The following is a 24,686-nucleotide window of genomic DNA, read 5'->3' as shown; positions in this document are numbered from 1 at the left end:
TTCTTGGTGGTCTCTTTCCATAGTGGGGCACAGTGAGTGTTTCATTCTTTCTCGGGTTGTTCCTTCTGCCTGAAATAGTTTTTTCACCGATCTTTCCAAGGCTCACTCTGCTAGTTTGTACTCAAGTACTCTCTTCTCAGTGATGCCTTCCTTAGCTCTTCATCTAAAATTTCAGCCTTTCTCCTGTTGCTTTTCATCCCCCTTCGTGTTAATGGCTGTTTATTGTCTGTTCCTCCTCCTGGAATGGGAATAATTTTTTGACTGCGTGTTTCACTGCCTGACCCCATTGCAGATAATTGACGAATATTTGTTGAATGAATGAGCAAATGGTTACATGCTTTAACATTGAAGTACACCAAAATTTACTTAATGGTCTCCTATTAATGGATATTTAGTAGCATTTTTTCTTTTTTAAGTTTTCCCTATTTTTGCAAATAATGTTCTGTTGAATTGTTTTACATATGTACCTTTGTACTGTTGGATGATCTCTAAGATAAATTCCCAGAAGTAGACTTGTAAATTTAGAGGGCAAATATGAGGTATCTTCAAAATGTTCACGGAAAATGTGTATCATCAAGAACTGTGGATTTTACATTTTTAGAAAGATTTATTTATTTTTATTGGCAAGGCAGATATACAGAAAGGAGGAACGACAGAGAGGGAAAATCTTCCATCCAGTGATTCACTCCCCAAGTGTCCACCATGGCTGGAACAAAGCTGATCCGAAGCCAGGAACCAGGAGCTTCCTCAGGGTCTCCAGTTGGGTGCAGGGTCATCCTCCACTGTTTTCCCAGGCCACAAGCAGGGAGCTGGATGGGAAGCGGGGCTGCCAGGACATGAACTGGTGTCCATATAGGATCCTGGTGTGTGTGTGAGGCAAGGACTTTAGCTGCTAGGCTACTGCAGTGGGCCTGGATTTCATATTTTTTACACTAAAATAAACTACTTTTAACTCCTTTGTCCATGGACTGTTAGAAGACCTTGTCATTCATTTTTTTTTTATTTTTTTTTATTCATTGATTACATTGTATTATGTGATACAGTTTCGTTGGAACTGGGAATCACCTCACCCCTGTCATTCATTTTAAATTTGGAATAACTGTTTTCCATCTTTCCCCTCAGCTAAGAAAAGAAGGTATTGTTGTGCTGGATATTGAAATCCCCAGAAAATCATCAAGTCTGAAGTTGGCGTTAAGGCATAAAGGTGGTTTATTCAGGTTAGCCTAGGTCTCCCAGCCACCTCCCCTAGCCCAGCATGGCTGGGAGGTGGGGGGCAGCCACAGCCGAGGCTGCTGCAGGATTCGCAGGGAGGGAAAAAAGGATAGAGCGAGCCAGCAAGAGCCCCCCGACCCCGTTGAACAGCCCAGCATTCTTATACATTTTAGGCTATTAATTATACAGTCCTAATTTAGCAGGCTTCTATTGGTGGATTTGAAGCAAGCAATTTTCAAAAAGTACAAACTGATGAGCTATAGGGCGGTGGATCTTATCAAACACTCCTTCCTGAGGAGTGGTCTGCCTACATGACCTGCCAGGTGTCCTGCGGGTGTCACATAGACTGTCAGGCCTGGAGTTCACACAGCCCCCAGCCAAGCCATTAAAGCAGGAATTATAAAAGGCAGAAAACATCTAGGTTCTTCAGTATGTCTATTTATAATTCTGCTGTTTGAGGACACCCGTTTCCTAACACTCTTGCTTAAACTGAGTTTAATCAATCTCTAAACCTTTGCTAATCTGAGCAAAGAAAATTACCTCCTATTTTAATGTGAATTTGTTTCAACACGAGTGAAACTAAGTACCATTTTGTGTATTTATTCACCTTTAGTGTTCACTTTCCTACTTGTTTCTCTGTTGTTCTGTTGGTTATTATGCTTGAGTTTGTCTTTGTTTACTTTGGTACATTTACTCTCTTGGCGGCAACCAGATCTAACTCCAGAGAACAGTATACATCTGGGCCACTGCTATTCTATGCCTAGAAATTTCCTTTTCCTGGTGTTAGTATCTTCATCTCATCTGTGCTCACATGCTTTGTTTGTTGGTTGGTAAAAATAGTTCTGAAAACACAGAGCAGAGGTTGGCTATGGACGAGGCACCCTCTCAGCACTTTATTTTTTATCTGTTTCAGTGTCACAACAACCCTAGCAGGGAGTACTAGTGTGTCTGTACATAATTTATTTACATGAGGAAGCTGAGGGGGCAGTGGAAGGAAATGTTTTACCCAAAGTCATGTAGTTAGGAAATGGTCAAGCCAGACCTTGAACCCGAGCAGGTGACACCAGAGTCTGGCTTCCTAACCACTGTACTGTATTATTCCCAGCATGAGTAATGGGTTCTGTTGCCCCTTGTCTCTTTTTGAGAGATCTTCCTCCCCATATATTCTCATTGAGAAAATTGACTGAAATTGGCTAAAACAAAAAAAAAAAAGGAATTCCTGTGTAAGTCTAGGCATTATCTCTTCACTTACAAACTGGATTTCATTAGTTGGTTCAAAATCAAAGTAGTATAAAAAGATATATGGTGAAATGATTCATACATACACACTCTTGGCTCATTCACTCTGTTTCACTGCCTTCTATTACTTTTGGCGTGTACTTCCTTATTTTTTTTTATTTTCTCCTAAATGATATAAATATATATGAAGATACTTCGAGAAGTTCATGGAAAATTGAAATTAAAGATCAATTTTAGGGCAGGTGTTATGCCTGCTGGTTAAGACACCAGTTAGAACACCAAAATCTGGGTTAGAAACCAGCACCCTTCCTGATCCCGTCTCTTGCTTATAAGAATCCTGGGAGGCAGCAGCAATGGCTCAAGTGGTTGGGTTCCTGCTACCTGTGTGGGAAACCTGGAAGATTCTGGCCTAGACTGGTCCCATTGTTACTGGCATTTGGGAATAGAACCAGTAGATGGAGCTCTCTGTCTGTCTCTGACTTCCAGATAAACAATAATACATGTTTATTTTGATGCAAAAAAAATTTTTTTGAAATTCATGCTTAGTTTTCTCATTATACTTGTTTTCTTTTAATATCTTCAAGGAATTAAAAGGAGCTTGGTGCAGTAGCTCAGTAGCTGAATCCTTGCCTTGCACGCAACGAGATCCCATATGAGCACTAGTTGGTGTCCCAGTTGTTGGTGTCCAACTACCTGCCTGTGGCCTAGGAAACCAGTCGAGGATGGCTCAAAACCTTGGGACCCTGCACCTCCTGTAAAGAAGCTCCCGGCTCGTGACTTTGGGTAGGATTGACTCCAGGTGTTGTGGCCACTTGGGGAGTGAATCAGCAGATGGAAGATCTTTCTCTGTATCTCCTTCTCTCTGTTGATCTCCTTTTTTTTTTTTAAAAAAAAAATAATAAATCCTAAAAATATTAGAAGATACTACATGGGTATGGATTTTAATTTTTTTCACATCAAATAAATTCATCTTATAATTCCATTTCCCATGAACTTTTTAAATACCCTGTATATACATAAGCATATATAACCCTCATTTTAAAAAATATTGTTTCCATTGGAAAGGCAGTTATACAGAGAGGAGAGACAGAGACAAAGATCCTTCATCTGCTGGTTCACTCTCCAAGTGGCTGTGATGGCTAGAGCTAAGCTGATCCAAAGCCATGAGCCTCTTCTAAGGTTCCCACATGGGTGCAGGGTCCTAAGGCATTGAGCCATCCTCTGCTGCTTTCCCAAGCCCCAAGAAGAGAGTTGAATGGGAAGTGGAGCAGCCAGGACAGAAATTGGCACCTATATGGGATCCCAGCACTTGCAAGGGGAAGATTAGCCAGTGGGGCCATTGCACTGGGCCCATCTGCTGTTTCTTACATGTAAAATAGCATGTGGTATACACTTCACACATTCTTTTTTCATTCAGCTCATCGAAAGGTTGTCAGTATATTTAATCCATCAAATATTTATTGAGTGCCTCTTTCAAGGCACTGTGCTGGCTTTAGTGGTATATAGACAGCAGTATGAATTAGAAATCTTCAGCTGCAGGAAGCTTACAGTCTGGTTCTGTGAACTTTTTTTTTTTCAAACCGCATGAAAATAATTTATTGCTTTCCAAAGCTGAGTTTACAAAGGTCAAGGTGTGTGGCCTGCTCAGTTCAGGTGGATGGCAGGGGCGAAGACACGGGATTGTGAACACATGCCTGCGGGGCCACTGGCTTCCGGGACCTGGTCCAGTCACTCTAATGGGACAGAGGAGGTTTTTTTTTTTTTTTGGCTTAGGGAACTTTTTTCTTTTTACCTTTGTCCTACAAAAGGGAAATATTCAGTTCATTTCTGAAAAATAAATTGTTCGATAAATTCATTTTGTTCTGCTTCTACTTTACACAAAGCTTCATATTCAACACGATACCTCTCTAGCTGCATCTTCTTCTCTGCTATGAGAGCCTGAAGTTGCTGCTGCTGGGCTTCTCGTTGTTTTGCTATAGATTTGAGCAAGTTCTGAGAGCCAATGGCCTTCATCTTCTTATTTTCAGCTTCCTTTGCAAGTTGTTCCACTAGCTCAATTAGACCACCAACTATTTTCTGAAACTGGCCAATCTTGCCCACAAAGTCCTTGCACTCCTCATTGAGCTCTGTGGTCTGCTACATAACCTCCGGGTCCAACACACGCAGCTTGTTGAGCTCGTCGAAGTGTAGCCCCGCCTCCCCCAGGACATCCTTGGCCATAGCTGCCCTCCTGGCCGCTGTGCGCTGCGCTCCGGGCCGACTGCAGCCGCTGCCACGGATACCGGACCTGTCTGGTTCTGTGAACTTAAAGTGTGAGGTTTATACACTGCACTGCTTTGCTGGCTGACTCAAGCATCAGAACAACACGCATTCAGCCTGGCAGAGTTGGTGAAAACACACCTTGGTCTGTGCACTCATGGTGGGAGATTTGCTGAGTGCTGAAGTCTTCAGTCTCCAGAGTACAAGAACTAGGTCTTATTTAATCCTTGTGTCTTCTTCCAGACTTTGTGGTTTGAATAAATGAATTTGTACTTGTTTTAAATATAGACTTCAAGGGGAAAAATTTTAATCTCTTTTTCATGAACCTAAAGGAAAGCTTTTTAGAACCATTTTGATTTTGGAATTCATCTGTGGCTGAGGAGTCTGGTCAAGTTGGATTGAAATGAAAATTTCATGTGCTTCATATAGAACTGACAGAGGAGGGTTTATCTCTGGAGGGTTTGCTTTGACTGGGGTAAGCAGGAGAGGGTCTTCCTTTTTCCGTTAGTGAGGTTTCCTGTTCCATTTATTCATACCCCATACGCCAAAGGTCAGAAACAGTTTATTCCAACTGTACTAGAGCCATGGGCACGTGGCCCTCAAGTGATTGGTCTTGGGTTTCTGTTTCTGTGTATTACAACTTATTTATATTAAAAGACATTGCTGATTCAGAGCCACCCCAGCAGAGGCAGATGCCCCAGGAGTAGTGAAGGCAGTGTGGTGGGATGATTCAAAGAGTTGTCCTGCTGATGTTGAAAGCTAAGTTTGCCTGGCCTGGTGTGGTAACCTAGTGGCTAATCCTTGTCTTGGAACCTCCAGGATCCCATATGGTAGCTGGTTTGTTCCACTGCCCTTCCAGCTCCCTGCTTGTGAATTTGGAAAGCAGTTGAGCACTGCCCAAAGCATTGGGACCCTGCACCTGTGTGGGAGACCTGAAAGAAGCTCCTGGCTCCTGGCTTTGGATCAGCTCATCTCTGGTCATTGTGGCCACTTGAGGAGTGAACCAGTGGATGGAAGATTTTTCTTTCTGTCTCCTCTCTGTAAATCTGCCTTTCCAACCTTATAGCCAATTTAAGGTATATAGCAGTCGGTTCTGTATATAAAACTAAAACTGAAATGTCAATGGGCTAATCATAGGTTGTGGTTAAGAACTTGCTTTCTTTTTTCTTTTTTTTTTTTTTTTTAATAACACACTAGTTACTCACAACCATGTCAATTCCATAATGTTGCAAATTGCTGTTGATGTTATGTCGGGACTCTTGGTTGAATGGGATGATATTCTGCCAGCTCTAACAACGGACCAGAAATGGTCTCCCCAAGAGACTGTTCAACCCATCTGGACAATAAATAGCTGGACTTTATACTTGGTATATGTTTACAAGGAAAGAATCTTGATTGAATTTGAACTGTAATACTGCATCAAGGTGGAGGAAGCCACCAGGGGGGAGGGGCGTGGGGGGGATTCCCAGAGCCTATGAAACTGTCACATAATGCAAAATAATTAATAAAAAAAAATCTGCCTTTCCAATAAAAAATAAATAAATCTTAAAAAAAAAATAAGTCCAGTCTGCCGCTTTGTTGCTATAACAAGTTACTGGACTTTCATTTGTTTCTACTGTTCTTAATATCATAAATTTAAGAGATTTGTGAATTGATTAACCTTATTTTTCCCTAAAAAAGGAATTAAAAGAGAAAACATAGTGGTTTTTGTTGTTGTTGTTTTTATTTTTGTTGAATTTTTATTCTGATTTTTTAAATTTTATGGTACAATTTTGTAAAGCCTGAGATTGTCCCCCAACTCCAACCCCCAACAGATTTTCCTCATGTTGCTGCAATAGTACAGTCCTTCATAAGGAGTCATAATTCCATCAGTCTGTTATTTAGGTGTGCCCCGACATTGCTGGTGCAGACAGTGTCAGACAGTCTAGCATCCCATTGTGTACACATTTCCAACAGTTTAATTGGTAGTCCATCTTTGATTTGGAAGCAGGGATGCATACTGGATTGTATCACCCACACCTGATATGGTAGTCTTTGTTACTCCGTCACTATACATTCCCATAAATGAGAAGCCATGGAATAAGGTCAACAACCAATATGACATCGCTTCTCGGCTTTTGGCTAAGATCAAGTGTAGTAACAACCAATATGAATTAGAACAACAACAACAAAATTATAGCACCATGAAAAAAACGTGCCACTGAGTAGTCAACACAAGGGTGACAAAAAGAAAACACAAAAGTTTCTTGGGTAAAATGATGCCACTGTGTAATCCATGAGCCAGTGATGAATTAGGAGAGATGAAAGTATTTGGAAGAAATGAAACTGAAATCAAAAACATCAGAACACATGTGATGCAACCAAAAAAAGCCAGTATGGAATGGGTTATTGAAGTTACAGAAAATACAGTGTTTTATGTTTATACCTAAGCATTTTCCATTAGAGATCATGAAGAATGTTACACATGTGTGATAAAATTATTACATGCATGTAACAATGCACTGTTTGCATTTTTAAAAGATTTATTTATTTATTTATTTGAAAGAGTTACAAAGAGAGTGGGCAAGAGATCAGTCTTGCATTTACCAGCTTACTCTTTAGCCATACTGGCCAGGGCTGGGCCAGGTTGAAACAGGAGGCTGGAACTCCACTGGAGCTCCCACATGCATGCAGGGGTCCAAGGCCTTGGACCATCTTCTGCTATTTTTCCAGGTGCATTAGCAGGGAGCTGCATCAGAAATGGAGCAGCTACAACATGAACTGGTAGTCACATGAGATGCCAGCATGGCAAGAGACTACTTAACTGCTATACCACATTGCTGATCCCAGTATTTATGCCTTTCAGTGCTTGGCATGATTAAAGGGAATATTCTTTGGAGGACTGTTAGTACTAAACAATAAAAGCCAGAATTAAAGCTCAGTTTAGGGATAGGAATAATGATTTCTTCATGGACTACTGCACATGGCTGCCAAATTGCTCTCTGAAAAGTATTTTGTGATTTAGGCCCTCTCCTTGAAAAACTGTCGTGTCACAAGAAAATGAGCTCTTTGGAGATAACTTTTTTGGGGGCACAGAATAGGGTTTTGAGGGAGATTTGTTTTGACCATCCTTTTTGTTACATGAATCTGGTGCTTGCTGCCACATGCCTAGTTTAAGAAGCAATGGCTTAGGGAATACGGCCAAAAAACATGGCCTGCCTGGGTGTGCCTCTATCTGTCCTGCTCTTCTGGAAACCCTAATCCAGTGGCTCTAGCATAAAAGAATCGCATGACTTCAGGGGCTTGTGGGCATTTGGACATTTTCTTCGCAACATAATCAATTTGTTCTATTCCCTTAGACTCTTTATTGAGAAGTTACCAAAGCATCGAGATTACAAATCAGCAGTCATTCCTGAAAAGAAAGACACAATAAAGGTGGGTCTTCATTTAAAGGTGGGTTGCTCATCTAAAAGCTTCAGAAGAGCACAGGCTAACTTCAAAACTAAAGTACAAAGGGTCCTCAAAAAGTTCGTAAATGCTATTATGAAAAAGCTGCATGGATTGCAGAAACTTTTCACATGAAGATAAACTTAATTCCATGTTCTATGAACTTTTTCAAGAACTCTTGTTGTAGTCTGCTTGCAAATCAAATCCTGTGATAGGAGATAGGGCCATTTCAGCAGAATGGTGATGAAGCAAACAAATGTGGGACAGTAAGGAGAGCTGTGTTTCAAACCATTTTCAGAAATATTATTGCCATTGCCAACTTAAGTCTCCTTTATACTATCCTGCTAGCTTAGCCCACATTGTCCTAACTCTGTTTTTCCGTTTTATATCTCAGAAATTAAAGGAGGTTGCATTTCCCAAAGCAGAAGAACTGAAGGCTGAGCTATTGAAACGATACACCAAAGAATATACAGAATATAATGAGAAAAAGGTCAGTATATAGCATCAAAGAAAAAAATCATTTGTTTTTGCAAGCTGTGCTTTGAGTTTGTAATATCTTTTTTCCTAAGATTTTTTTTTTCACTCCCAAAATGGCCTCAATGGCTAGAACTGAACCAATCCAAAGCCAAGAGTCAGGAGCCTCTTCCAGTCTTCCATGCTGGTGCAGGCTCCCAAGACTTTGGGCTGTCCTTGACTGCTTTCCCGGGCCACAAGCAGGGAGCTGAATGGCAAGTGGAGCATCCAGGACATGAACCAGCCCCCGTGTGGGATGCCAACACTTGCTGGTGAGGATTAGTTGAACCATCACACCAACCCCTGTAATAGCTTTCAACAGAGGCTGTGATAGTCCGATGTATTGGGACAAAAGCCAGTCACCTTAGCCAGTAGGAGACCAATGGTTAGGCTGAGAATTGTAACACAGATGTAGCTCACTTGACCAGAGAACCTGATCTGAGGGACAGAAAACCTATTGCCTTTCTGCTGCACTTAGAGTGAGAACCTCAAGAACACTAAAAATTCTTGCCAAAGCATAGGTTTTTAAATCAAATTGGGGGGTTTGATTCACGATTGAGTACACCAGAAGGTGTTTATAATCATTGCATCTTAAAGCCATTTCAGTTGCTTCTTGTCAAGCAGTGTCTTAAAGCATGTGGAAAAGCTCACAAAGCCCTGCAGATAACCCTGAGTCAGCCATGGATGCAGACTGTGCCTCTCCATCACCCTGTAGCTGTCTGCTGGGCATTGTTTTCAGTTCTGATAAGGAAAATAAACAGAGGCGTGGCGAGATACATGCTTTTTGTTTGTTTTGTCTAAAGTATTTATTTATTTATTTATTTATTTGAAATCCACTGATTCACTCCCCAAATGCCTGAAATAGCCATAGACGGTCCAGGCAAAGTCAGGAGCCGGATCTCCCATGTGGATAGCAAGAGCTGAAACATCCCCAAAGATGTTGTACTGCATATGGCTAGCCCAGGAAAAGCTCAAAACTCAAAATGTGTTTTCTCCTGAATGTGTATCGCTTTTCCACCATTGTGAAGTTACAAAATTATAAGACCAACTACTATCAAGTAAGTGATCATCTCTAACTGATATTTCTTATTAATTTCAAATGTCATTCTGTTGGATTGATCACTAGAAAAACTTCATTTGGGGTTAAGATTCACTAGAAGCTCTCAAGACAGCAGGTGTAAAATTTGAATTTGATTTGATTTTATATCCTTTTTGGGAAGCAGAATACATACATGGCATTGTTAGAGAATAAAACTGTATGTGATAGAGGCTAAGGGCTATGGAAAATAAGTTGCATTGAGATTTCAGTAAAGAAGAAATTACATTAGGTAGAGTCATTGTGGTAAGACATTGAAAGAATTGGGGCTTTAACTTTCCTAAAGATATCTGCACAGCAGCTGGATGGAAAGGGGTGGCGACTGGATCCCTTGGGTATAGAGGTCCTGGAGGAGCTTGGCTGCCAGGTTGGGAAATCCTGCTGGAAAAGTATGCCTCAGGAGGCCCTGAGGTGGGAAGTGTTAGCCAAAGTTTTTTGTTTTTGTTTGTTTGTTTTAATTGTAGAAGAAGGAAGCAGAGGAATTTGCCCGAAATATGGCCATCCAGCAAGAACTGGAAAAGGAGAAACAGAGGGTAGCACAACAGAAGCAGCAGCGGCTGGAACAAGAGCAGTTCCATGCCTTTGAGGAGATGATCCGGAACCAAGAGCTGGAAAAGGAGCGACTGAAGATTGTACAAGAGTTTGGGAAGGTGGACCCTGGCCTAGGTGGTCCTCTGGTGCCTGACTTGGAAGGGCCTTCTGTAGATGTGTTCCCCGCCTCACCTGTCTCACCCACACAGCCTGCAGACTGTAACACAGTTATAAGACCAGCTAAGCCACCTGTGGTGGACAGGTCCTTGAAACCTGGAGCGCTGAGCAACTCAGAAAATAGTAAGTTGTCCGTTTTCTGATTTTCTCTTCCATCTGTTTTGCAGCCAGTTATCATTTGGAGATTCAGGCTTAGAGTATGTCTGTGATTTTTTAAGCTTAGGTTAGAGAGACCTACTCAATAAATATTGTATTGTGTTCTGTCATGCTGCCTGTTTATAAAAGAGATATTTTCTTACACCATATAATTTTCCTGGGAATAGATTGATTTTTAAAGAGCTGATACAGTCCTTAAAGGTCAGATCTCCACTTTGGAGGATTATACAGAGATTTGAAATGTCCGGTGAATAAGAGACCAGCATTGTTGTTTTTTTGTTTTGTGTGTGTGTGTTTTTTTACTTTTTCCATATTTTTAAATTATATTTTTGATAATCTTTACATAGTTAATTAGGGTAAAAAGGTTCAAGGGCTGCAAGAAAGTGGGTAATACTATTATTTCCACATTGTTTCCTTCATGTATCTGAGGTAAAGGAGAATTTTAAGGGAGAAGCCCCACCCAGTCTCCCACCTATCCCAGGTCTCAGATGTGGGGCATGCTCCGAGGGTCTTGCTCAAGTGGTTTTGATAGTTCACCAGTTATGAGTTGCTGCCAGTATTGCCGCTCCAAATACGTTGAGGTCATTGAAGAATCTTCTGATTGACATAGTCCATCATAGAGTCTCTGTTTGCCCTGTTTTTCACTGCCAACATATGGGTGAGGTATAGTTGATTGATTTGTTCTGTCCTCTGTCTTTTCATGGTTAGGGTTCTGAGTCCGGCAGTTCAGTTGGGGGGATTGCTAAAGAAACTTTGTCTGAGGTGAACCCAGACCCGATTCTTGTGTGTACTAGCAAGTACAGGGCCAGGTACAATCCATCGCCCCGATCAGCTGGTGGTTGCAATTGCTGGTTTGGTTCTGTTTCCAGCCCTGTCTTCCACGTGAACCAATGGGTGTTGCAGTCCAATCTGATTTTGCCTAGCACACACTTGGCCCTCACATAAACCAGTGGGAGCTGCAGCCTAGTCGGAGCAACCCACAGTAACCCCCACCAGGCCCACCCCCTATCCTGGTTTGCCAGTATGTGCAGCAAACTAGTCCAGTCTGTTCCACATCCCCTTTAGCTCTCATACATGTCAATTGGCATTGAAGCGTAGTTCAACCTAACCAGCTCCAACATCCAGCCCACACACATGCTGGTGGGTGCCTTTCTGTCTAGCCACCCCTGCCCCTGTCCTGGTTTTGTGCCCTCCAGTGGGAGTGGTAACCCAAGAGGGAGGCGCCCACTATTTGCCTTCTAGGCCACTCTCACTCCTGGATCATGCACTCTCCAAGAGATTCTGCAGTTTGACTTGACAGTATTAGCCGCTGGTGCCAGCCTCTGGTCAGCTGATGCTGCGGCAAAGCCCAACCAACCCTCACCCACTCTAATTGTGTTTGTGCTAGTAGGAACAATCAGCCCAGCCTGGCTTTTCCCTAATCTAGTCCACATGGGACGCACAGGTGTTATAGTCCTGCCTAGTCTGGTCTGCCCCCATCCCAGCTCACGCTCTCCAGTGGGAGTAGCTGTCCAGCAGGGGAGACCCCCACCTTCCCCCTGCCAGCTTTGCCCCCTCCCTCCCTGGTTCTCACGTGTGCTATTTGGGCGCTGTGGCCATATCTGTTACCTCACCTAACTTTGGCATTCCGTAATGTGCACTGTTTTTTGTCATGACCGAACCTGACTCGAACCACACTCTGTTCTGGTGCTCGGATTTGCCAGTTGGTGGTGTGAACTGGTCTGCCCTTGACCCATGCCAAATGTATGCCAGTGGGAAATTTTCTATGGCGTGTTCTGGGCTGTTTTCTATCATGCTTCTTGTGCTTACCTGCAAGAACTGTGTCCTGCCAGAGGAGTTGCCCAGGCTTCTCTGTCAGAACCTCTCCCAATGCCAGATTTCGTGCATACCAGTGCGTCCATGAGCCAGCCCTACTCAGTTCACCTCAATCAGGAACATTTTTTAAGGAAGTATTTTACCTTTGTCTTAGCTTCAATAATTAAAGTTATTCTTGGAGCAGCAGCTCCAAAATACTAAGTTTCATCTAAGCAGATACAAGTAAGACCCAAGCACAATTCATCCTGAGATCAATTCCTGCTCCATTGTAATGATCACTAGGAAAATGAAATGGAAGACTTCACACTTGATAAATGGAATCTGTAAAAATTAACAAGTCTGTTGCAAGTTTTGGTCTGTTTGCTGTCAGTCACTCGGTTGGCAGCTGGAATTTCAGAGGACAGAGTAAAATAATCCCCAAAACAAACTGACCTACTCATTTAGGATCTGGTTAATGCATAATAAACCCTTCACGTTAAAAAGGTCCTACTGAGGAACAACAATACAGGCAACATAGTGCAGCACTTAAATTGCAGCTTGGGAAGCTGACACTCCATACTGTAGTCCTAGTCTGAGCCCAGGATCCTCTGCTTCTAATCCAGCTTCCTATTAATGTGGCTGGGTAGGCCGTGGAAGGTGGCCCGAGGCGTTAGCTTCCCATAATCTATGTGGACACTCCCAGGGAGGTGGGGCACTGGCTTCGGCCCCTGGAAGTGATCCAGCAAATGAAAGATCTCTCTGTCACTCTGGCTTTCAAGTAAACAATCTTTTTTTCTTAAAAAAAAGATTTATTTATTTTTAATGCAAAGTCAGATATACAGAGAGGAGAAGAGACAGAGAGGAAGATCTTCCGTCCAGTGATTCACTCCCCAAGTGGCCACAATGGCTGGAGCAAAGCCGATCCAAAGCCAGGAGCAAGGAGCTCTTCCAGGTCTCCCACGTGGGTGCAGGGTCCCAAGGCTTTGGGCCATCCTTCATTGCCTTTGCAGGCCACAAGCAGGGAGCTGGATGGGAAGCGGGGCTGCCGGGTTTAGAACAGGTGCGTATGTGGGATCCCGATGTGTTCAAGGTGAGAACTTGAGCCGCTAGACTACCACACCGTGCCCCAATGTGACAAATTAATACGTGTATGCAATTTAGCTAACATATCTATCGCCTTAGACATTTATCATTGCCTTGTTTTGGGAACATTAAAAATCTTATCCACAGGGCAAGATGTTCTTTGATGTTGTTTGGGAAACCTGTATCCCATTTCAAAATGCCTGAGTTTGATACCTGGCATCACTTCCAGTTGACTGCTAATGCACACACGGGAAAGCAATACGTAATTGCCCAAGTTCCTGAGTCCCTGCAACATATGGGAAACTTGGTTTGACTCAGCCTCCATTCTTTTAGGCATTTGGGGAAATAAACCAGTAAATGAAAGTTTTGCCTGTCTCTGTGCCTTTCAAGTAAATTTTTAAAATTTTAAGATTTACTTACTTGAGGGCCCACTGCGGTAGCCTAGCAGCTAAAGTCCTTGCCTTACACATGCCAGGGTCCCATATGGGCACCGGTTTGTATCCCACCTGCTGCACTTCCCTTCCAGCTCCCTGCTTGTGTCTGGGAAAACAGTCGAGGACAGGCTTGGGACTCTGCACCTGCATGGGAGACCTGAAAGTGGCTCCTGGCTTCAGAACAGCTCATCTCTGGCCGTTGTGGCTGCTTGGGTTGTGAATCAGCAGCAGGAAGATCTTCCTCTTTGTCTCTCCTCTCTGTATATCTACCTTTCCAATATAAATAAATCTTTTCGAAAAATAGTTTTACTTATTTAGAAGGCAGAGTTACAGGGAGAGCGAGGTCTTCCATCTGTGAGTTCAGTACCCAGATGGCTATAATGACCAGAACTGGGCCAGGCCAAAGCTAGAAGCCCAGAAAATCTTTTGGGTCTCCCACATGATTGGTAGTGGCTCATGCAGTCTCTCCTTCCTCTGCTACCTTCTCAGATGCATTATAGGTACCAGGGTCAGAAACAAAATTCAGGGACTCAAAATGGTACCCATATGGGATACAGACCTCACAGGCAGTGGCTTAATCCTCCATATCGCAGCAACAGCCCCAAGAAATCAGTTTCTATAAATCCTCTCTACTAGCTAGGTGTTAAGAATAGTTATCCTGGGCCCAGCGGTGTGGCCTAGCACCTGAAGTCCTCGTCTTCAACACCCCGGGGTCCCATGTGGACGCCGGTTCTAATCCCGGCAGCTCCACTTCCCATCCAGCTCCCTGCTTGTGGCCTGGGAAAGCAGTCGAGGACTGCCCAAAGCCTCGGGACCCTGCATCCTCGTGGGAGACCTGGAAGACGTTCCAGGTTCCCGGCTTCGGATTGGCGCGCACCAGCCCGTTGCGGCTCACTTGGGGAGTGAATCATCGGACAGAAGATCTTCCTCTCTGTCTCTCCTGCTCTCTCTGTATATCTGACTTTGCAATAAAAATAAATAAATCTTAAAAAAAAAGAAAGAATAGTTATCCTAACTATGCAACATTTTCCCTATCTAAATGTACCCCTGTATCCATAAATCATCCTCTCTCCTGTCCCCACTTCCCAGCCCCACGCCACACACCCTTAACAGGCCCTCGTAAACACTCTCTATTCTCTACTTTTATGAAATCAACTTTTACATTCCACAGGTGGGAACAGGTGATGTTTTGTTGCTGTCCCTGACATTTCACTTAACCTAATATTCTCTAGTTCTATTCATAATGCTGCAAATGGCAGGATTTCATCCTTTTTAGGCCTAAGTGACCTTCTCTTGTGTGTCTATATGCCCTTTTTTCATTATCTGTTCATCTGTTGGTGGACACCTAGATTGATTTCAAATCTTGGCTATTGCAAATAGTGCTGCAGTAAACATGGGAGTAGGTACTGACATATTGAATTTACTTCCTTTGGATATACACCCAACAGTGGGATTGTGGGATCACATGGCAGTTTTGTTCATTTTTTTAAGAGCTCCGTATTGTTTTCTGTATTGGCTGTACTAAGTTATATTCTCTCCAGTGGAGTCACCCTTCCCCTGTGTCTTTGACAGCATTCATTGTCTTTGATATTAGCAGTTCTGATAGGAGTGAGATGATATTTGTTATGGTTTCGATATGTATTTCCCTAATGATGGAGGATATTAGCCTTTGCCTCATATATTTTTGGCCGTATGTTTATTTTCTTTTGAGAATTGCTTATTCAGATAATTTTCCCATTTTTAAAGTCATTATTTGGTCTTGAGTTGCTGGTTTTTTAATTTCCTTCTGTATTCTAGTTATTAATCCCTTGTCAGATGAATAATGTTCAAATAGTATCTCCTATTCCCCAAGTTGTGTCTTTGCTCTATCGATTGATTCCTTTACTGTGGAGAAGATTTCTGGTTTTGGATTATCCCTTTCACGTGTTTTTACTTAAAAATTTTTGTTAGACAAAGAATACTCCCATCCGCTGGATTCACTTTCTTTAATGGCCACATGTGGACCAGGCCAAAGCTGGGAGTCAGTGATTCAATTCAGGTTTCCTATGTGGGTAGCAGGAACTCAGTTACTTCAGCCACTACTGCTATTGACAGAACGCTGAATTCAGCAGCTGTAGCTGGGTATTGAACCACGGCACTGTGATACTGAGTGCAAGCATCTTATCCAGCGTCTTAATCATCAAGTTAAACACCTACCCACTTTGTGCTTTAAAAAAAAAAAAAGATTTGTTTTTATTGGAAGGACAGATTTACAGAAAGGAGGAGAGACAGAGAAGATCTTGTGTCTATTGATTCACTCCCCAAGCAGCCACAACAAGCCAGAGCTGTGCCAATTATAAGCCAGGAGCCTGGAGCCTCTTCCAGGTCTCCCATGCAGGTGCAGCCACAGTGTTAGCTCCTTATTTTTGCTTTTGTTTACTGTGATTTAAAAAAAAATTTTTTTTATTGGAAAGTCAGATTCACAGAGGAAAGGAGAGACAGAGAGGAAAATCTTCTACCCGCTAGTTCACTCTCCAAGTAGCTGCAAGGACCAGAGCTGAGCCAATTTAAAGGTAGGAGCCAGGAGCTTCCTTGGGATCTTCCACCCAGGTGCAGGGTCCCGAGATTCGGGCCATGCTCAACTGCTTTCTCAGGCTACAGGCAGGGAAATGGATAGGAAGTGGAGCAGCCAGAATATGAACCAGCGCCCATGTGGAAACCTTGTACATGCAAGGCGAGGACTTCAGCTGCTAGGCTACTGTGCTGGGCCCTGTTTACTGTGCTTTTAAGGACATGCTCACTCATTTTCAAATCACTTTCATTGGGCTTTTCTCTGATTTTGTTTCCTACTAATTTCATAGTTTAAGATCTCTAAATCTTTGATCCGGGCCCGGCTGCGTGGCCTAGTGGCTAAAGTCCTCGCCTTGAACGCCCCGGGATCCCATATGGGCGCTGGTTCTAACTAACCCCAGCAACTCCACTTCCCATCCAGCTCCCTGCTTGTGGCCTGGGAAAGCAATCGAGGATGGCCCAAAGCCTTGGGACCCTGCACCCACGTGGGAGACCCGGAAAGAAGTTCCTGGCTCCTGGCTTCGGATCGGCGCAGCACCAGCCATTGCAGTCACTTGGGGAGTGAATCATCGGACAAAAGATCTTCCTCTCTGTCTCTCCTCCTCTCTGTACATCTGCCTTTCCAATAAAAAAAAAATCTTTGCTCCATTTTGAGTTGACTTTGTATGTGGTAAGAGCTAGGGATCTAATTTCTTCCTTGTGCATGTGGATATACAGTTTTCCCAGCACCATTTATTGAAAAGATCTTCTTTTGTCCACGGTATCTTCTTGCTGTCTTTATTAGCCAGATTGGCCAGAACTGAGCCAATCAAAAGTCAGGAGCCAGGAGCTTCTTCTGGATCTCCCACACGGGAGCAGGGTCCCAAGGCTTTGGGCAGTCCTTGATTGTTTTCCCAGGCTACAAGCAGGGAGCTGGATTCGAAGCAGGGCAGCCAGGATTAGAACTGGCACCCACGTGGGATCCTGGTGCTTGCCAGGAGAGGACTTAAGCCACTAGGCTACCACTCCAGGGCCAAAAGTCAGTAATTTTTTTGTATGTTGTTTTTTGTTTCTTGCAATTTTTATCAAACAATTCACCAATTCTAATAGTGGATTTTATTTTTATATTATAGGTTTTCTGTATTTAAAATTTTGTCATCTGTAGTCAGGAAAATCTGACCTCCTTCTGTCCTGTTTATGTGCCTCTACTTCTTTCCTGTGCCTTATTGCTCTGAATTCCAATACTGTATTAAATTAAAGTGGCAAGATATTCCTATCTTGTTTCTGATCTCAAAGAAAACGAAATTAGGTGTTCCCTATTCAGTATGATATTGGTTATGCATTTGTCAAGCAATCTTTCTGGTATAGGTGTACATTCCTTCTATATCTCATTTTTGAAAGTTTTTTTGTTTGTTTATTATCATGGATGGATGTTTGCTTTGACTGAATTTTTGTTCTGTATCTAATGAGATAGTCATGTTTTTTTCCCTGCATTCTGTAATGTATTATGCTTATTGATTTGAGAGTGTTATATTATCCCTGTATCCCTGGGATAAAAACTCCTTGAATGTGTTGAATAATCTTTTCTATGTGTTGTTTGATTCTGTTTGTTAGTATTTTGTTGAGGTTCTTCTACCTTTTTTCACTGGGGATATTGATCTAAAGTTTCCTTTTTTTGTTACTCTGATTTTTGTATCAGAGTAATGTCTGCTTCCTAGGTTGAATTTTTCTAAAAAAAGTATTTGTTTTATTTTTCATTGGAAAGGCAGATTCACAGAGAGAAGGAGAGAGAGAAAGGTCTCCCATCTACTGGTTCACTCCCCAAGTGACCACAATGGCCAGAGCTGAGTTGATCCGAAACTAGGAGCCAGTAGCTTCTTCCAGGTCTCCCACATGAGTGCAGGGTCCCAGACTGTGCTCAACTGCTTTCCCAGGCCACAAGCAGGGAGCTGGATGGGAAGTGGAGCTGCCGGGATTAGAACCGGTGCCCATGTGGGATCCCGGGTCTTTCAAGTTGAGGACTTCAGCCGCTAGGCCACGCCGCCGGGCCCGTCTTTTTTATTTTTAAACTTATGTCAGTTTGTTTGTTTGTTTTTAATTTGAAAGGCAGAGTTAAAGAGAAGGTGACACAAAGAGAGATCTTCTCTCGCTGGTTTATTCCACAGATGGCTACAATGGCCAGAGCTGGGCCGAACTGAAGCCAGGAGCCAAGAGGTTCTTTATGATCTCCCATGTGGGTGCAGGGGCCCAAACACTTGTGCCATATTCCACTGCTTTTCTAGCGCATAAGCAGGGAGCTGGATGGGAAGTTAAGCAGCCAGGACACAAACTTTTACCCGTATGGATGCCAGCACTGGAGGCATGGTCTTAGCTTTCTATGCCATAGCACCAGCCCCTGAACAATTCTTTAGTTTGTTAAAGTTTAGCCCTTGGTCCTTCTACCTGTGTGGTTTTGCTGGGTTCAGTCTACCCATCAGCTCTCAGGGTTTGATCTCATGCTTACACTTCCCCATCTAGAGTTGCACCTGGTAGCTGTATATAGTTCTAGAGTCTCAGCAGTTGCCCCAAACCAAATGCTGCATGAGCCGTTGCGCTAGGGAGAGCTCTATTCATTGGTACCAATCCTATGTCAATTCTCTGCCTGGGTCCCCAGGCCATCCACAACATCCTCTGAAATCTAGGTGGTGGCTGCTTTGACCCCATATCTCTTGAGGGAATTGACACCTACAACTACAACAGGCTGTGTGCAAGCTGAAGGCCCTGAGATGCCAATTGCATGGCTCAGTCTAAATCTGAAAACCTCAGTTTGAGGTAAGCCAGTTGTGTAATTTTCAATCTGAGAATGAGGGTATGACAATCTAGGGGTCCATCCATGTAAGTCCTGGAGTCCAAAGATTTTCACAATAAATTACATTTCCTCTGCCTTTCTGCGCTACAGGAGTCCCCAGTTGCCTGGCTGGTGCCCTCTCACATTGAAGGTGGATCATTTACTGACTTAGACACTTGTTTTTTCTGGAAACACCCTCAGATACAGAAATAATGCTGTACTGATCCTCTAAATATTCCTTAATCTGGTCAAGATGACACCTAAAAATAACCATCCCTGCTCCCAACATCTGTGGTAAAGGCTGGAGAAGAGGCTTTACAACCCTTTGTTGGCACCCGAAGGATGAGATCCTTAAATGCTGCTGGAAGTTGGAAAGAGCCCCATGAGTTAATGTTGGCCTCCCAGGGCTCCCCGCTGTGGGATGTGTCTGAGGAGGCTCAGCCCAGTGTTCTCAGATTTCTCCCTTTTCTCTATTACAGTTCCTACAGTTGATGGATTACGCCATGTGGTGGTACCAGGGAGGCTGTGTCCACAGTTTCTCCAGTTAGCCAGTGCCAACACTGCCCGGGGAGTAGAGACCTGTGGAATTCTCTGTGGAAAATTGGTAAAGAAACCAAACTCTTCCCTAAGGCACTTGGGCTTCTGTGACTCTCAGAAGAGAGGCAGGATCAGTTGCTGTTTCCGCCAGTCCCTCTGCTGATGGAATCATGGCCTTCAAAATGCATTGAGTTTTGTGACCCTGCTCTGACTGATTTTCAGAGTCCCTTGAACTGAACTGGTTAGTTTAGAAATGCGTTATTGTTGGTAGGAAAGTCCACTTGTTACCTGTGGAGCCTGTTTTAAGCATCCACTTCATGGTAGGACCTGTATATAAAATATATAAGGATATGTCCATAAAAAAGCAACCAATAATCTCGGAAAGATGGAAGGCATACAAAAAGTGATTAACAGTGTGCTGAATAGAATGTATAATATGATCACTAGAAACCCTGAGGAAGGAAGATCACTAAATGGAGGCTCTTAAAAAATATATTTCTTAACTGCTGAATGAATCAGTGAGTGAAGCAGACCTTAACCTGAGCCTTAAAGGGTGAGAAGGACTTGAGGAAACAGTGGTAGAGAAGCTGTTTGAGATGTGAACAGTGGAAGAGGCATGGTTCTCTGCCCAGAGCTTCTCAAGGACATGGAGTAGCCCCATTGGGCTGCAGGAGGAGATTGGCACAGGGCTGTAGTAGATCCCTGGCTGGACCACAGGTGGCGTTCTGGAGTCTGGGGTGGCTCTCATCTCTGTTGCTTTCCCCAGACTGTTTGCATGAGTAGCCCAGGTAGTGAGCTGCTGAGGTGAGGATTACAGGGAAATAGAAAGAGATTCATGATGGGAAAGTGGAGAGCCTTGTCTCATACGGATGTTGAACTCTGCGTTGTAAGACCGGAGGGGTCTGTGAAAGTTCCAGGAAATGTGACAAGTTGTTTTCTCCTTTGACAGATGAGGAATGAATTTACCATCACCCATGTTCTCATCCCCAAGCAAAGTGCTGGGTCTGATTATTGCAACACAGAGAATGAAGAAGAACTGTTCCTCATCCAGGATCAGCAGGGGCTCATTACATTGGGCTGGATCCACGTAAGCAAGTCTGAGCACTCGGGGGCTTGTCTCCTGCGCTCTCGCCACACTCACAGTGCTTATTTCCTTCTTTGAACAAAGCAAATTATAGCCAGATTAGTCAATGATTTCTCCTCCTTCAGATGCAGCTTTTAACATTGTTAACTGCTTTCACTCCTATATTGATTTCTGGCAGCTATCTGCAGCTTTTTTATTTTTAAACCTTTATTTTTAAATGAAAGTAGTTTCCTTCTGAGTATGAATGGTAATAGGATAGTGACCTAGAGTATGTGAGCACATTGACTACAGGGACTGCCTACTGTGTACAAATGTTGTTCCTGAAAGGTATATAAATCAGAATGTTTTAAATGTGTCAAGGATGTTTTCATCTCATCTTTCTTAAAGCAGCGTATATATAAACCAGAAGAGTCAACAGCATATGTAACAGATCTCTGCATATCATGCACATCTTCTAGTAGTCAGGTACAGGTGAAGTAGAATTCACGTCAATCTTCTTTTTCTTTAATATTTGTTTATTTATTCGAAAGTTACAGAGAGAGCAGGAAGACAGAGAGAGAGATCTGATTCATTCCCCAAGTGGTCTAACCAGCTGGGACTGGCCCAGACTGAAGCTAAGAACCAGGCACTTCTTCCAGGTCTCCCATGTCACTTGCAGGGCTCCAAATATGTGAGTGTCTTGCGTTGCTTTCCCAGATCAATAGCCCGGAGCTGGATCAGAAGTGGAGCAGCCAGAACTGGAACCAGTGCTCTCATGGGATGGCAGTGTCACAGGCAGCAGTTTTACTGGCTATCTCAGAACACCACTCCCTAGGGTTGACCTATTGTCAGTGGGGTTTATTCCCGCTCTGGTGTGTGACTGAATATGTTTTACACCCAGTAAGCCCATGGATGAGATGTTGAAGGGCAACTTTGATCTCATCCAGTTCTGGCTAATGCAGACATCTGAGGAGTGAACCAACAGATGGGAGGATCTCTGTCTGTCTTTATCCTCTGTGTCTCTCTGCCTTTCAAAACAAATTTCTTTCTCATGAGAGATATTTCCAGGACTATGGCAGAGATGTCTGTGTGTTTGACAAACTCCTCAGAAGATTCATTTTTTTGTACTGCAGACAGCAAAATACTAGTCAATTACACTTGTTTAATTTCTGTGCTGTTCTCTCAGTGAAAATCTGTGGTGTTTTGAGTCAAAATGGGTCCTGTTTTTTTCATTCTTGTTACTTAAGATCATACCCTCGGGCCTGGTGCAGTAGCCTAGCAGCTAAAGTACTCACCTTGCATGCACCAAGATCCCATATGGGTGTCGGTTCTAATCCCGGCAACCCCACTTCCCATCTAACTCCCGCTTGTGGCCTGGGAAAGTAGTCAAGGATGGCCCAAAGCCTTGGGACCCTGCACCTGTGTGGGAGACACAGAAGAGGCTCCGGGCTCCTAGCTTCGGATTGGCTCAGCTCCAGCCGTTGTGGCCACTAGGGTTGTGAATCATTGGACGGAAGATCTTCCTCTCTGTCTCTCCTCCTCTCTGTATATCTAACTGTCTCTCCTCCTCTCTGTATATCTTAAAAAAAAAAAAAAATCACCCTCTCTAAGATGAATGTCTTATATGAAAGAAAGCCTTTTATTTGTTTAAAAAAATGCTTAATGAAACATAAAATACAGGCAGGTAGTTAGCCTAGCAGTTGAGATACCTCTAGGGTGCCTGCATCTCCTGTCATGATACCTAGGTCTGATACTCAGCTCTGGCACATTCTGCTAATGTAAATCCTGGAAGATAGTATCCAAATGATTGGGTTCCTGCCATGCACTGGGAGACCTAGATTGAGTTCCCAGCTTCTGGCTCTGGGTCCCAGCCAACCCCCAGTTGTTAAAGGCACTTGGCAGTGAACCAGCAGACATTAATCTGTCTCTCTCCCTCTTTTCCTACGCCTGTAAAATAAATGATATGTTAAAATACTTTGAACTGGCACCATGGTATGGAAGGTAAAGCCACCATTCACAGTGCCAACATCCCATATGGGTGCCAGTTCAAGTTCCAATTGCTCCACTTCCAGTCCAGCTTCCTGCTAATGGCCTGGGAAAGAAGCAGAGGATGGTCTAAGTCACTGCACCCATGCAGGAGACCTGAAATAAGCTTCTGACTCCTGGCTTTGAACCATGGTCTGGTACCAGCCATGGCAGCTGTTTGGAGAGTGAGCGAGCAGACAAAAGACCTCTCTTTCTCTGTCTTCCTCTCTGTTTCTGTAACTCTTCCTTTCACATAAAAACATATATTTTTTAAAAAGATTTATTCTGTTTATTAGAAAGTCATATACAGATAGGAGGCGAGACAGAGAAGAAGCTCTTCTGTCCAATGATTCACTCCCCAAACGGCCGCAACAGCCAGAGCTACGCTGGTCCAAACCCAGGAGCCAGGAGCCTCCTTTGAGTCTCCCATGCAAGTGCAGGGTCCCAAGGCTTTGAGTTATCCTTGACTGCTTTCCCAGGTCACAAGCAGGGAGCTGTATGGGAAGAGGGGTTGCCAGGGTTAGACTGGCGCCCATATAGGATCCTGGTGCATGCAAGGTGAGGACTATAGCCATAACTACCATACCGGGGCCAAAAATATATCTTTTTTCTCTTGATTATTATTGTTACCATTTTATGATAAAGTTCCATAGGCCTTGGGATTTTGCCTACTCCTTCCCTTTATCCCCCCCACTCACTGAGTTGTCTCATATTACAACAGCACAGTTCCTCATAGACAGTGATAAGTCCATCATTGCAGGCATGGACAGTGGCAGAGAATCCAGCATCTCATTGTCAAGACACATCCAACAGTTTCGCTGGGAGTCCATCCTTGATCCGGAAGTAGAGATGCACACTGTACTATATTCTCACATCTGGACATGTCTCCACTATACAGTCACTGTAAATCCTCCCAAGTGAAAAGCCCCAAAACAAAACCAACAACAGAAAGAATAATAGAAATTACAATGCCATGAAATTAAAAACATGCTACTGGATATAATGGTCTCTATTACACAGTTCCTATACATCCCCTTAAATGAAAAGCCACAAAACAAGATCAGTAACAGGAAGAAAAAACAAATTAACAACACCATGAAGTTAAATAACACACTACAGAATGACTAATGTGTCACTGAAGAAGTAGAAAAGAAAATCAAGAAACTTCTTGAAGAAAATGATGTTACTGTATTATGTATGTGTCATTAAAGAATTTAGTGAGAAAAAACATGTTTTGGAGAAATGAAGCTAAAAATATCAAAATCTGTGAGATTTAGTTTCCTATCATCTTTGTTGGTGCTATATGTCTCCTGTAGGCAACAAATGGATGGGTTTTGGTTTTTTAATCAGACCTACTATTCATTCTATGAGATTTGATCGATGAGTTTAAGCCATTTACATTCAGGGTTGATATGAATGGGTGGTAATTTGGTCCTGTAATTTTAGCAATGGATTGTTCATTGATTTAGTCTTCTGTTTTTATTTTACTGGCATGTTCTTTGCATTTGCCTTTGGTTTTGGTAGGTGCTATTCCTCTTCTCCGTCAAGAGAACATCTTTAAGTATCATTTGCAGGGCAGGTTTGGAAGAGGCATATTCTTTTAATTTTTCTTTACTGTGGAAAAATTGTATTTCATTTTCTAACAAAGGAAAGCTTTGCTTGGTACATTACTCTGGGCTGACAATTTTTTTCTTTTAGAATCTGGAATATGTCACTCCATTCTCTTCTGTCATGTAGTTTCCTGTGAGACATCGCCTGTGAATTTTTTTTTTAAAGATTTATTTA

The 24,686-nt window shown here is 43.0% G+C and overlaps 1 protein-coding gene and 1 pseudogene across 3 annotated transcripts in view; one reads left to right on the top strand and one right to left on the bottom strand.

Annotated features, from left to right (window-relative positions):
- STAMBP (STAM binding protein) overlaps window positions 1–24,686 on the top strand; it is a 47,074-nt gene that overhangs the window by 11,998 nt on the left and 10,390 nt on the right. For all 3 annotated transcript variants that reach the window (XM_004590670.3, XM_058667745.1, XM_058667744.1), the window contains exons 3-7: window positions 8,049–8,124; window positions 8,531–8,626; window positions 10,210–10,576; window positions 19,756–19,880; window positions 20,763–20,900. In XM_004590670.3, coding sequence (XP_004590727.2) covers window positions 8,049–8,124; window positions 8,531–8,626; window positions 10,210–10,576; window positions 19,756–19,880; window positions 20,763–20,900 — 802 coding nt within the window. The remainder of the gene's footprint in view (window positions 1–8,048; window positions 8,125–8,530; window positions 8,627–10,209; window positions 10,577–19,755; window positions 19,881–20,762; window positions 20,901–24,686) is intronic.
- On the bottom strand, window positions 4,041–4,704 carry LOC101531676 (intraflagellar transport protein 20 homolog; annotated as a pseudogene).

The sequence above is a fragment of the Ochotona princeps genome, chromosome 8, assembly GCF_030435755.1.
Source record: "Ochotona princeps isolate mOchPri1 chromosome 8, mOchPri1.hap1, whole genome shotgun sequence".
In the NCBI taxonomy this organism is placed as follows: Eukaryota; Metazoa; Chordata; class Mammalia; order Lagomorpha; family Ochotonidae; genus Ochotona; species Ochotona princeps.
The sequence above is the reverse complement of the archived record's forward strand: the minus strand, read 5'-3'. Positions and strand labels throughout refer to the sequence as shown.